This window comes from Podarcis tiliguerta (genome assembly GCF_965153285.1).
Source record: "Podarcis tiliguerta genome assembly, chromosome: 14".
Classification (NCBI taxonomy): Eukaryota; Metazoa; Chordata; class Lepidosauria; order Squamata; family Lacertidae; genus Podarcis; species Podarcis tiliguerta.
Window position 1 is genome coordinate 53,979,286 of NC_139547.1, and position 14,812 is coordinate 53,994,097.

At 48.5% G+C, this 14,812-nt stretch overlaps 1 protein-coding gene across 1 annotated transcript; it reads left to right on the forward strand.

The window, feature by feature from the left end:
• Positions 1 to 1,216: 1,216 nt before the first annotated feature.
• On the forward strand, positions 1,217 to 13,059 carry LOC310664776 (vomeronasal type-2 receptor 26-like; the record flags this gene model as incomplete). The annotated part of the gene is made up of 4 exons (XM_083414326.1): positions 1,217 to 1,487; positions 2,204 to 2,431; positions 10,090 to 10,216; positions 12,158 to 13,059. The coding sequence occupies exons 1-4, from the start codon at positions 1,341 to 1,343 to the stop codon at positions 13,057 to 13,059; spliced, it is 1,404 nt and encodes a 467-aa protein (XP_083270452.1). The 5' UTR covers positions 1,217 to 1,340.
• Between the last annotated feature and the right edge of the window lie 1,753 nt (positions 13,060 to 14,812).

A 14,812-nucleotide genomic window follows, 5' to 3' on the forward strand; every position in this document is an offset into this window, starting at 1 on the left:
AGAAGCACCAAGGATCTGGAGGAACCAGTCCTGTCCCAAGGCCACCTGAAGTGCCTCATGACAGATAGGACTCTCCTGATCTCCCTCATAGCCTCTCTCACAATCTGAAAGTCCTGCTTTCATCCCAGATTCCCCCTGAAGACTGAGGGTGGCAGATCGGGATGGTGACAAAATGTGTTAAAAGTGAGCAGAAGAGGGAGCTGGGATCAAGCTTGCATGTTTGCACACAAAACAATCTGACACCTTACTTGTGTGAACCTAAACAATGGATTTACAGAATGCGCACAAAAAGCCCACTTTTCTCTATTTGTTGCCTGGATCCACCCCTTTGACATGATTCTTGATTCCTGTAAATCTTCTGTTACAGATGATGGCAGCATATGACTGCCTGAAGCAAAACTTTAAATACTTCAAATATTTTAATGACTGCCACATAGCAGAGACCCCCTTTTCTACACTCCCGGAAGTTAGCACTAGTACTGGGAGTAAGAGTACTTAAACCGAGCAATGCAATTAGTTGCAGATCGTGTCATTCTGATACTCCACAGATAAAATGGCATACAAATCGACTGGAATAGATTAATTGAATATTCTCTTTTGAGTGATATTTATGCATTTTATTTCAGCTCACTTATGGATCATTTTTGCCAATACAACATGCCAACACTTTATTCCCCTTTTTGTACCAGATGGTCCCAAATGAAGCCCAACAGCACATCGGGGTTGTGCAGTTACTCAAACATTTTGGATGGACATGGATTGGACTATTGGCTGTGGATGATGACAAAGGGGACCAGTTTTTACAGACAATGGCCCCAATGCTTGATGAAAACGGCATCTGTTATGCCCACAGCAGTTCTTCATCGCTACTTAGAGCTTTTAATTCCAAGCACTGGCTTCACGAAGACAATCAGTATTTACAGCACCAACAAGTCACCAAAAAATGAAAAAAAATCTACATAAAAATGTTTTCCTGTGGCATGATTGACAGAGGAAACAGAATTGCAAAATGTTCAGAAAAGTCTATCAACAAATGCAGCAATACTAGGGTGCTAAGAGGAAGGGGGGAATCAAAGCCTGGGGAAAACATGGACTGCTACAAATACGTATTTTGAAGCCATGTGTTAGCAGGTTACCCAGCTACAGTGATATGTAGAAAATCACTTCATAGTTGCAGACTTTTTATTTCATATCTGAGAGATAAGAGATGCTTTATTCAAGACTTCTGGGAACAGGCTTTTGACTGTTTGCTAACAACGTCCAAGGAGTGGGAAGGAGAGGAGAATAAAACCTGCACTGGGGAAGAGAATCTGGAGAGTCTTCCTGGAGGTTTGTTTGAAATGAAAATGACTGGCCACAGCTACAATGTCTACAATGCTATCTATGCTGTGGCACATGCTCTGAATGCTATATTCCAGTTCAAATCCATGCATAGAAGATTGGAAGAAGGACGAAAAACGGCATTTCAGAATGTGGAACCATGGCAGGTAATAAAATTAAAGAAACTTAAATTGAGATTTACTATAACTATGTTTAAGGTGTTTAAGGTGTGGATACCCAGGGCGGTACTGTTAGCCCCAGAGCCATCACCCCTCCAGTTCCCTTCATGATCTCATGCAGCCTGTAAAAGATGGGATGGTACCTGAATTGGAAACCAAGTTATAAAGGCCAGTGTGATCAATGTGGGAACAATTTATAATCTTAGGTGCAGAGTGTGCTAGAGGCATGGTCTCACCAATCTATAGAAAGCTTGTGGAACACAAAGTTGGTAGCATTGACCTGGGAGCAGGACCCTGGGGGTGCTATCGATGAGGCATGTGGGAGCAGTTTTCTTTTGGTTTCTTTTTGCAAATCCACTTGGATAGGCAATGGTAGTCTAGTGAATTGTTTGTAAGTCATAATCTGCCACCCATGTGGAGGCAGGGAAAGGAAAAGAAAAATCAAATGATCCCATATCATGTACAATTCAAGAGTAGGACATGACAGTCCGATGAAGCCCCCACCTGTGCCAGGTGTGGGGAACGCCCAGCTCTCCATGTGTTGCTGAATTGCAACTCAATCAATTGCAGCTTATAGAAGTTGTAGTTCAGCAACATCTGAGGGCCCAGAGGTTTCTGCACCTCTGACACCTGCTGTTTAAAAAACTCCCAATATGTGCCTTTGTGAAATGGCTGTCCTTTTTTCTTGTTATCCTTCAATCCAGGTCCATCGTTATCTACGGAGCATCGTTTTCAACAACACTGCTGGAGATACTGTGCACTTCAATGAAAATGCAGAATTAGTTGTAGGTTTCGATGTTACAAACTGGAGGATTTACCCCAATGGTTCAGTGGTTAGAGCCAAAGTTGGAAAACTGAACCCTCAGGCTCCTTTCGGCAAGGAGTTAACCATTCATGATGATCCGATTGAGTGGCATAAAAGCTTTAATCAGGTGAGTCATAGCTGTGTGAGAGACCAGATATTGCCATGAAAATCAACCTTGGGTCCCAAAGGTTGTTGGACTACAACTTCCATCATCATCAGGCAGGTTAGCCAATAATCAAGGAGGATGGGAGGTGTAATAAAATGCACCAGTATCTGGGAGCTGAAGCCTGAAGGACAGGTATTGATATGAGCTTCAAAAATTTCAAAAATTCCTTCTCATGTTCCAGATTTAATTTTGGTAAAATCCCACATAATCTTTAATTGCTTCATTTCTGGTGTGGGGTAGTCAGGGAGAATGTCCATTTGCTGGATATTTCCATATTCTGGGCATGATGCTAGTAATCCATTTTCCATATTCACTCATGGCCATGCTGAAGTCTATCTCCTTATTAACAAAGCCAATTAAACCAGGAGCTCAGAATCTTTGTCAGTCCTTTGCCCACATTCTCTTAGGGGAAATGTGATGGGATGAAGAGCTGCTTGTGTGTAAATTGCAATCCCTCAGAGTTTGAACAGCTTCTCAAACCTCTGCCTGTGACGGAGCCCCTCCAGCATGGCTGCGTCAGTCGCTAGCAGAATCCGAAAGTGGCTGCTTTCGGAAACGTTTCCAACATAAAAGCTCCTTAACGGAAACACGTCTTCTGGACTCTCTGCGTGACAGTTTCCGCCGAGGAACGGGTGTTCCTATAGGAGGTCCTGAGACTTCCCCACTGTTTTCACTGGAAGCATCTCTGAGCCATTCCTCCGACTCTCCTTCCCTTGACGTTCCTGTTCGCCCCCTACTGGTTCCCTCTTCAGGTGTCAAGTCTCTCTCTACCTCAGAGAGCCTTGGCACCTCCTGTCCTGCCGATGGCAGTTCCCTGACATCCACCTCCCCTCCAGGGCCCCCTTCACCCCCTCCCGTCTCCTCCCCTACGGGTTGTGAGGAGGTAAAACCCCGGAAAGAACCTTCCTCATCGTCTGAAGTTTCGAACACCTTTCTCCACTCGTTGTGGTTCCTAGTCTCTCGGTACTCCTCGTCATCTGAGTCCGTTCCTTCTTCCAACTCCGACTCCGCGAATCCTTCCAGTTCCTCTTCCTCGTCTGTGGTGCCGAAATACTCCCTTCTAAACCTTGCTACCGGCTGTGGTTTCCGCGGGAATCTTTGGTGGAACGTTTCTGTTAAAACCTCGTCATTGACCTCCTCTGCAGTCACCCAGGTGTTTTCTGACTCCGGTTCCCCTTCCCACGCCACTAAATACTCCACCTGATTGCCCTTCCACCTGGAATCGAGGATTTCCGCTACATGGTTACTGCTTTCCCTCTCTTCCAAGACCGGTCCCCTGGTGTGCTCCTCTTCACCTCCCCCCTTGTACGGTGACAGTAATGACCTGTGGAACACTGGATGCAATTTCATGTGGTTGGGTAACCGGAGTTTGAAAGCCACTGGGTTGACCTGCTGAATGACCTCAAAGGGTCCCAATCTCTTGGGTCTTAATTTCTTACAACCCCCTTTGAACGGCAACCCTTGGGTGGACAACCACACCTGATCCCCCACCCTTATGGTTTCACCTTCCCTCCTGTTCTTGTCTGCCTGCTTCTTATATTGAGCCTTGGCCCTTTCTAAGTTGAGCTGAAGCTGACGATGGATCGCTTCCATCTCTTCTACAAAAAGTTCGGCCGCTGGGACGCTCCATCTCTCGCCCCCCTCCCCCGGGAATGCCCTGGGGTGACACCCGTAATTGGCCAAAAGGGGCTCATCCCTGTGGACACATGCTCCGCATTGTTGTAGGCAAATTCTGCCAGCGCCAGCTTTTCGACCCAATCATTCCCTCTGTCATTGACATAGCACCTCAGATATTGTTGGAGGATGCCATTTGCTCTTTCCGCCTGCCCGTTGGTTTCAGGATGCCGGGCCGTCGAAAAATTGACCTCCACGTGCAGCAAGCTCATGAGCTTCCTCCAGAACCTGGAAGTAAATTGTTTCCCGCGGTCCGAGACAACCCTCAAGGGGGCGCCATGCAGCCGGAAGACGTGTTCTACAAACAACTTCGCTGTTTCTTCCGCTGTGACTGCATGTGAACATGCTACAAAGTGGCACATCTTAGTTAACAGGTCCACTACTACCATGATGGCCGTCTTCCCTTTGGATTTGGGCAGATCCGTCATAAAATCTATTGATACCGCCTCCCAAGGCCGTTCTGGCGTGGGTAGTGGTTCCAATAACCCTGCCGGCGCCCTTCTTTCCCCCTGGCCCTCTGGCATTGGTCACACCTTCTTACATACTCCTTTACATCTTCCCTCACCTTGGGCCACCAAAACTCCCTGGTGACCATCCACATGGTCTTGTGTTGTCCAAAATTTCCCGCCGTGGGACTATCATGCAACTGCTTGAGTACCCTCCCTCTCAATTCACCTTCTGGTATATACAGTGCCCCTTTGTAATACAATGCCCCATTTCTTTCTTCAAAACCCTCCGGGCTCTCACCCTCTCCCCTGAGGCCTCTGAGCTTATTTTGGGCATATTCGTCAGTTTCCGTTTCTTCTACCAGCTCTCGTCTCCCCACCAGCGCCGCCCCACACACCCAGCGGTCCTCAGGAATGACATGTCTTTCTTCGCTTGCCCCCTCCCCTTCCAAGTACTCTGGTTTGCGTGAGAGAGCGTCCGCCCTGACGTTCTCTGGGCCTGGTACATAACAAATCTCAAAGTGGAATTTGGAAAATTCCTGTGCCCATCTCACTTGCCGTTGGTTGAGTACTCGAGCTGTTCTCCAATACTCCAAATTCTTGTGGTCGGTGCACACTTGCACCTTGTGTTGTGCCCCAATCAATAAATGTCTCCACCTCCGGAACGCTTCGTGAATGGCAAGTAGTTCCCTGTCATACACCGTGTAGTTCCGCTCGGACTTATTCAGCTTCCTCGAGAAAAAGGCACACGGTCTCCACTCCGACGTATTTCTTCCCGGCTGAAGAAGCACAGCCCCCACCGCTCTGTCTGACGCGTCTGTCTCCACCCTCATGGGCTTCTGTAGGTCCACATGCAGAAGTTGTTCTTCCGAAGCGAAAGCCCTTTTCAGTTCTTCAAAAGCTCTCCCCGCCTCCGCCGTCCAAACAAATTTCTTCTTGCTACTGAGGCAGTCGGTGATGGGCGCCGTCAAGTGTGCAAAATTCTTGATGAACTCCCGATAAAAGTTCCCAAACCCCAGGAATCTTTGCACATCCTTCTTGGTTTTCGGTGTCTTCCATTCCAGCACCGCCTGGACCTTGCCTGGATCCATGGCCAATCCTTGGTCTGACAGGCGGTACCCCAGGAATTCCACCTCCTTGGCATGAAACTGGCACTTCTCCAGTTTCACCCACAGCTGATTGGCTTGCAGCCGGCCCAACACTTCTCTCACGTCCCTCACATGCTGCTCTTCATTTTCCGAATACACCAACACGTCATCCAAAAAGGCCACACAATTCTTGTAGAGCAACGGCCCCAGGACGTGGTTGATGAAAGCTTGAAAACATGCGGAGCCGGCTTGGAGACCGAAGGGCATTACGAGGTATTCAAATGCTCCCAAAGGGGTGAACATGGTGGTCTTCCATTCATCCCCCTTCCTTATTCGTATCAGATTATACGCCCCCCGCAGGTCCAGTTTTGTAAAAATCTTCCCCTTCCTCACCCTGGTCAGAATGTCATCAATTCGGGGCATAGGAAAGGCCAGGGGTTCCGACACGGCGTTTAGGGCCCTGAAATCCACTACAAGTCTCGGCTTATCTGTGTTTTTTTTGTCCACAAAAAACACTGGGCTGCCCCCCACCGCTCGGGACTCTCTGATGAAACCTCGCTTCAGGTTTTTGTCAATGAACTCCCTCAGCTCCTGCATCTCCCTGTCTGACATGGCGTACAGCTTGCCCACTGGGAGTTGAGCCCCCGGGAGTAGGTTGATTTGACAGTCAAAGGGTCTATGCGGCGGCAGTTTGTCCGCTTCTCTTTCGCTAAATACGTTGCTCAGATCTGCATATTGCGGAGGCACCTCCCCTTGCTTCATTACCTCCATCCCAGCTAAGGTGAGCTTGGCTCCCCCTGGATCCTTCCCCTGCTTGCAGTGTTCCAGGCAATGCGCCGACCCAAAGGAGACCACCCTCTGGTGCCAGCCCACTAAAGGATCGTGTAGTGCCAGCCAGCTCATCCCCAAAATTATGGGAGCTCCTCCCAATGTGGCCACATTAAACGCTATCCTCTCGGTGTGTCTTGCCACCCTCATTATCATGGGAACTGTCTGTTGGTTCACTTCTCCTCCCAACAACTCTCTGCCGTCAATCGTGGTTACCTGCAGGGGTTTACTTAAGGGGAGGGTTTGTATCTGGTGCTCAGCTGCGAACTCCTTACTCATGAAATTACAGGAGCTGCCTGAATCCAGCAGGGCCTTGATCTGTAGGGGGTGTCCATTTGGCAGCTCTAGCAACACCTCTATCACTAGAGCAGGCCTGGGAGGTTCTGGTGCGGGCACTCTCACTGCTTTTGAGCCTGGCTGCTGTGCCCCGACGGCAGCCAGGCGTTGGCTTTTACTTGCTCTGTGCTTTCCTCCTCCTCTCCCCCAACAGCTCCTGCCATGCCTTGCCATTCCTTTCTCCGTGGACAGACTCTGGCAAAGTGTCCTGGCTGTTGGCAGAGATAGCATTTTTTCCCGCCCTTTCCCTCTTTCTTCCGCCCTTCACCGATGTTTGAAACTGTGCGCGCACGCGCTGTTCCCACTTCCATCGGCTCTGCCGGCGGGAAAGGCTGCTCTGGAATGTTTGGAATGCGGAGCTCCCTCCAACGTTCTCCTTTCCCCTCCCGCTTCTCCAAAGCCCTCGCTTCCTGGCGCGCTCCAATGGCTAGCGCGGCTTTAGTCAGCTGGTCCATAGACTCTGCTCTGGGGTTCCGGGAAAGTTCATCTTTCAAGGACGAAGACAGACCCTCTTCGAAAAGCATTTGAATGGGCTCAGAAGCCAAGTCCCACCCCAATCGATGAATCAACATAGTGAACTCAGTCCAGTACTCACGGACAGTCCGGTTTCCCTGTTTGCAAGCCATTAACTGCCTTCGCACCCCTCCCTGCTCAATGTCACTGGAAAACATCAGGTCCATGGCACGAAAAAACTTCATCGCGTCCTTTAGGATCTCATTATTTGCTGCCATCAAGGGTCTAACCCAGTCCTTCGCCCCTGATTCGAGGTGGCTAATTACAAAAGCCACTCGCGATTCCTCATCAGGGAAGTCATCGAATTGCAGATTGAGAGCATATTGCATCTCTGTCCTAAAGGCATGGTAATTCCTGGGGTCCCCCCCAAATTTCTGCACCAATCCTGGCATCTTTCTGTTGAGTGGGGTGGCTTTCTCCCTCCCCCTCTCTGCATCCTGAGCCCTCCTTTCTTCCAGCCTCGCCGTCTGCAAGGCAAGCTGGATTTCCAACGTCCTATACCTTTCCTCCAGGCTTGGACCTCCTCCAGCTGCCCCTCCGGTTCCTGCTGGTTCGCTCATGATGCCTCTCCCTGGCACAAGCTAGCTGTCGAGGACTTTCAGATTGCTGTGATGGGATGAAGAGCTGCTTGTGTGTAAATTGCAATCCCTCAGAGTTTGAACAGCTTCTCAAACCTCTGCCTGTGACGGAGCCCCTCCAGCATGGCTGCGTCAGTCGCTAGCAGAATCCGAAAGTGGCTGCTTTCGGAAACGTTTCCAACATAAAAGCTCCTTAACGGAAACACGTTGTCAGAGCTGGCTCCGGGTCCCAGCTCACCAAGGACCAACGCTAGCCGATCGTACAGTAACAAAGTCTTTATTGAAGAATAGTCTCCATTTACAAGTCTTAGCGTCCCAGCCCTACGTCTGGACTTTAGACCGGCGAAGCTCTGTCTGGATCTCCGCCCCCTGTGCACCAGTTTAATACTCTAATCTTACTCCACCTCTTCCTTCTCTCTCTCTTCCTCTGGGTCTTACTACCCCCCGGGGTCTCATTCCTCCTGGACTCTTCCGACGCAGAGCTTGACCCCTCTGACTCCTCCCCCTCTCTTCGGCGGGCTTTAGGACCTGGCTCCCTACCCGGGCTGCCCACCTTGCCGCCCTCCTGTACATTTGAACTTGGCGCGCGCGCGCGTTTTACTTTCCGGATGACCGTTTCCTCGCTCCCTGACGAGGGTGTGGTCAGTCCTGCCTCACGTTCTCCCTCTGCCTGCGCGCTCCCTGATCCCGATGCCTTGGACTCCTCCCCCCTACTGCACTCTGGGGGGGACGCTGGCCCGGATTTCCAGCTGCTACTCCCTGAGTCCCCTCCTTCCCGAGGTGTCCCCCTGGGCTCTCCCCTTGCCCTGACCATGGGGGCCCCTTTCTGTGAATCCTCCGAGTCACTGGAGAGACTCAGAGACCTCGGACTACTGTCGCCGCTGACATTTCCTTCCGACTCCTCCCCCTCGCTCTCCGTTTCTTCCCTCTCCTGTGACTCTGCTCCTGAACCCCTGACACACGTCTTCTGGACTCTCTGCGTGACAGTTTCCGCCGAGGAACGGGTGTTCCTATAGGAGGTCCTGAGACTTCCCCACTGTTTTCACTGGAAGCATCTCTGAGCCATTCCTCCGACTCTCCTTCCCTTGACGTTCCTGTTCGCCCCCTACTGGTTCCCTCTTCAGGTGTCAAGTCTCTCTCTACCTCAGAGAGCCTTGGCACCTCCTGTCCTGCCGATGGCAGTTCCCTGACAGGAAACCATCCAGGGATCATATGCCAGTGGTGGGTGGGGAAGAGGGAAATGACTGCGCCCAAAGAGGGTGAAGCAGCAGGCATGACTCTGGCCTGTGTTGAATAGGCTACATTCCAGCCATTCCAAACACAGAGGCTTCTGGATACATCCCAGTAGTTCTCTCTATTCTCCTCAGAGGCAAGCAAGATGGATGATCGCTGTGCAGGGCCACATTCTAGCCAAGCAGAAGAGCTTGAGGAGGCGCAGAGCAGGGCTGGTGGGGGGAACATGGAAAGCAAGACTTGGGATGAAACCTGAGGCATGAAGAGAAGCACCTACATGGCCACACCTGGCATTTTCTCCCCAGGAATGAATATTATTATTTGTTACATTTTTATACTGCCCCTCCTTGGTAACACCAAAATAACAAGCAAAAACAATACCCCCCTGGCCCAACCCTCACTCTCACTCTGGGGGGAAGATGGGATGGCACCTTCCTTTCAGGTAGCATTTGTTCAGTGCACAGGTGGCAGCTGAGCTGCGGCATTGAAAAGAGGCAGAGAATATAATTAGCCTCCATAAACCTTTCTGCAGTGCTTTATTCAGATCAGCCCAGGCTTCCTTCTGAAGCCAGCTAGGATTCCACATCCTTGGGACTCAGCATGCCAGCCCTCTTCAGGCGTTTGCTCCTGGCACAAATGGGGTGATCTGACAGGGGGAGCTGTTGACTGTCGCCTCTCCATCAGGACCATCCCTGTCTCCCTCCGGGTGTTGAGCTCTGAATGCACGGTTCTAAAACTGTTCTGAAAAAGGATAAATGAAGAGGACACTCCCTGCTACAGATATCCAGCCCTCAACATGTGGAGGAAAGCTGGAACATCTGACTGCTCCATGCTCACTTTCCTCAGCACATAATCCTAATCATGCGACATTCGAATGACAGATAATATGCTCTTGCTAATCTTCCTTTCTTGTTTTGGTGCAGATGCTGCCAGTTTCTGTGTGCAATGACAACTGCTATCCTGGCTACAGCAGGAAAAAGAGGGAGGGAGCGAAATTCTGCTGCTATGATTGTGTTCCATGTCCAGAAGGGACCATCTCTAACCAGAAGGGTAGGAGCAATACTTTTTTCCTAGAAAAATAGGTGACGGTACTCAACATGAACACGTTTAACAAATTATACTTGGCATTGCTCTCAATTCCTTATTTGAAAATATCTTTTGTCATGACATCTTCTCCTGGCTTTGAATGCTAAGTGCTTGAAAATGTTAACAGGCTGTATGCTAAAAACAAGTTCTTCCTTTTACCTTAAGAAATGTATTTCAGCTCTGGTTTCTTTGGAAGTAAAAATATTTGAGTCAAAATGAACAGCTGTCAGGTGAATCATAGCGTATCTCAAATAAAGCTCAGCTGAGGGTATCCTGGGTATTCAGGTAGCATGAGTATGTGGGAAGGGTTGTAGAATAAAGGAAAGTACATCTAAAAACCCCAGTAACCAGAAAAATAAATAAGTGCAACAAAAGCTCTGCACAACATCTCCAGAAATTTCACCAAACTTTCCTTTCCCCTTTGGAATACGGTTTAATTTATGGAAACTTTCAACAACAGGAACAGCCACAACAAAATAATAATAATAATAATAATAATAATAATAATAATAATAATAATAATAAGGGTAGGATAACAGCTTAGTGTATTCATGGTTTTCAATGGGAGCAGAATTTACTATCTCATAGAAAAACAATCTAGTAGACCAGTTCAGCATCATCCAAACTTTCTCACTGAAATCACGAGTGTCCTATGTTGTTCAGTTGGTCAAAGGTGGCTTCTCCTCTTCCCAGAGGCAGGCCTTGTGTACTCCCCGTGAACAGCGGGGGCATGGCAAAGCCACCCGCATCACTGGGAATCCCGGCTGTGTCACACACCCCGGCCGACCAATCCAGTCGACCGGGGAGCATGGCTTACGCTATTTGAACCGCCACATGGCCAGGGAACTCCCTCTCCTTACCTCCTCCTTCGTCGGATCTCCCGCCCTCCTGCCCTATTTTCATGCGTTCACAATTTGGCCTTGCTATGGACCATGGTTGGTCGCCTGTTGAGGGTGCCAGATAGGAATTTTTCCACTTGGCAAATTGGCACCTGCCATGTGGTTTTTGCCTGCCTCGTAGCAATTGTCACAACTTTGTAAGGTTTGGCAGTTAGGCATTGGAAAAACCTGGTTTATGGAGGAGAGGTTGTGGCCTTCACGTGCTCCTCCTCTTTAAGGGTATTCCATTAAAGGGATCCTGGGGTGTGGATCTTATCCGAAGCCCAGGTAGTGGCTAGGGCCATGCCACGACCCCAACGGGAACCCTGGGGCAGCTTGTAGCTGATGTACATCAACAGGGCTCCCCCTACTGGTGGTTGACCCTTAGGAGACTGACTACCTGCATGGTGGGCAGGAGTCAGATATAGTCAGTTCAGTTCCAATGCCTACCAATACTGCTCACATCTGTAACCAATAAAGTTGTGGCCTTAATTATCCCATCAACCCAAAATATTGGTGTCCATGTGTTTTATTATACAAGAAATGGGGGGAGGGCTTGGAGGTGTGACATGCAACTGCATGGACACAAAAAGCACTTTCATTTCTTTTTAAAATAAGATTTTATCAAAGCTTTTTCACAATACAATAATACAAAAGACGCCGCTCTACATAAAAACGGAGAGCTAGAGATAGAATGCCGAGTCCTCCCTCCAAAGCTGCTCTTGACTCTGGTCTCACTCAGAAAGTGGGGGCCCTTCTAGCTCTCACCTGGGAGCTTTCGTTTTCTCACTCCCTCCCCTTGGGAGGTTTTCCCTCCCCTGCTCTCACTCAGGGTCCTCCCACCAACCATCTGCCCCCCCCCCATGTGTGCACAGTCCCCAAATAACAGCCCAGAGCAAAGGAAACTCAAAGAAAGGAAAAGAAAGGGGGAAAGGAGAGGAAATTCACTGACTGCCGTAACTGCTTCTTTCAGGAGATGTACATAGGTCATCATCTTGACATTTTTAATTGTTCCTCCACCCTCCAGATATGGATGCCTGTGTCAAGTGCGCAGAAGAAAACTACCCAAACCAGGACCAAACAGGGTGTATTCCAAGGGGCCTGAGCTACCTCTCCTACCAAGAAAAGTTAGGGCTCAGCTTAGCTGTCTCTGCTCTGGCTTTCTCCCTGATCACCACCTTTGTGATGGCGACTTTTGTGAAGCACAAGGACACTCCCATCGTCAAAGCCAACAACCGCAGCCTCACCTACCTCCTCCTCCTCTCCCTCCTTCTCTGCTTCCTCTGCTCCTTGCTCTTCATTGGTCAGCCTGGAAAAGGGACCTGCCTCTTCCGACAAATGACTTTCAGCATCGTCTTCTCAGTGGCCCTTTCCAGTATTCTGGCCAAAACCATCACCGTGGTTCTAGCATTCATGGCAACCAAGCCAGGATCCAGAATGAGGAGATGGGTGGGGAAGGGGCTGGCCAATTGCGTGGTCTTTTCCTGCTCTTTCCTTCAAGCTGGCATTTGCACCCTTTGGCTAAGTGCTTCCCCTCCATTCCCAGATACAGACATGCAGTCACTGAAGAGTGAGATCATCCTGAAATGCAATGAGGGTTCAGCTGCCATGTTTTATTGTGCTTTGGGTTATATGGGTTTTCTGGCCATTGTGAGTTTCCTTGTGGCTTTCCTGGCCAGAAAGTTACCTGACAGTTTTAACGAGGCCAAATTCATCACGTTTAGCATGTTGGTTTTCTGCAGTGTTTGGCTGACCTTTGTTCCAACCTACCTGAGCACCAAAGGGAAATACATGGTAGCCGTGGAGGTCTTCTCCATCTTGTCCTCCAGTGCTGGGTTACTGGGTTGCATCTTTTTCCCTAAATGCTACATCATTGTGCTGAAGTCTGACCTGAACAACAAGGAAAGCCTAATAAGGGGACGAAAATAGTATCTGTTTGTGTGTGTGTGTGTGTGTGTCCATATCTTAGAGCTTGAGTAGTCCTGGGATATCATTCACTCTGACCTCTGATCTTGATCTTTGAATAAATTTGTGTCTCATCAGTTTCCTCTGTGTTGGTTTCTTATTCTTGACCACCTCCAGACTGGGGAACTATTTTTTCTGGATCATTATCATGATGTGAATGTGGATGCAGGGGAGGGCAAATCAGGTTTGGGTTAGTTTGGACCCTATGGAGTCTGATTTATAAATCCAGATTTATAAATCTGGGCCAGAAACTGTGCATAACTGCCCAAAACATTGATTGATAAAAAAATATCTGAGGGGTCCAGGCCCCCTCAGGACAATGGGCACTGCCATTCAAATGTGGTGAGTGCACCACATCTTGTGATCAATTATGTGGGGTGGGGCTTACCTGCCCCCCTATTTTATTCAAGTTGGCACCCCTGGAATTTAGGGTGTGATGCAGGCAACAAATTTAGTAATAACAACAACCTCTCTCTAGGACAAAAGCGGCCTTCAACTTCCTCATCAAGTGCCACTGACTACATATATCTCAAAGAAGAAAATAACTGTTGTAGAGTTCAAAACAGAAAAGAAAGGAAAACTTTTACCATTCATTATGCAACTTCAAATGTCATCAGCACACAAGGGAAATTATAATAACACCTATCCATGCCAAAATTACTAGTTTAGATATTCTTGTGCATTATGCAAACAAATGTCATAAACCATCAGAACTGGAAAAACAATATCCCTTATGGGCTCCATGGGAGGCACTGATGACACCCTGGGTGTCTGCAGCCACCACTTGGGTGCCCATTGCTTTAAGCCCAGACTTTTGACAGTGTGTGTGTACAACTCACCTGGGAACTTTATGGAGAAGGCTGGGTAAAGATGATGATGATGTTGGTGTGTGTCAAGTGTGTGTGAGCCATGTGTGATAATTTATCTCTAGTCAGGGACAAAGCAGCCTTCCTAGCTAATTGCAACCAACTGCATTTCATTCAAGGAAGGAAAAATAGTTGTAGAGTTCAGGTAGAAAAAAACCCTACTACTTCAATCGCTCATGATGCAATTTCAAGGAACATCAACACTCAGGGGAAATTACCGTTACACCTCTCATTGTCAAAATTACTGGTTTCCATCCTCGTACACAATGTATGTCATTGGCAAGACCATCAGTCAGAATCTGAACAAGAAAGAAAGATATAAAACCCTCATGTTGTTGACCAGTGGATCTGGACACAGGTAGGGCTCTGTCATTCACCTGCATCATCATTTTCCCTGTGCAGGTTAGAGTCTGCTTCCCACCAGATGATTCTGTCGTGATTTTAACCCCCAAAGTATACGCTGCTCTTCATCATTTTTTACATACCTGGCACTCAGCAGGTTTTTTGAGGGGGAGGGGGAGTGAAGGGAGAAATAGAACACCCTCTTCAGGAACACTGATGATCACAGAGCCATTACTAAATACAAAGACCAGGCTATAGTTCATGCAGTCCCTAAAATGCCAGGCTCTGGTGTAAATCAGTGTAGCACCACCATTTGCCACCATTCAATAGCGTTTGTAGCAAAACAGATAAGAAGGTTGAGGCGAAACATGGCAGTCTATGTTGGGAGGCAAAGTTTTTTCCACAGGATTGTGTTGGTTATGGTGTTTCTGCTGTTACTGCTTTGTCATACTGTGTGCAAGACACATTCTATTAACTGCAGCATCTTTGATGATCCTCTTCCTATTCCT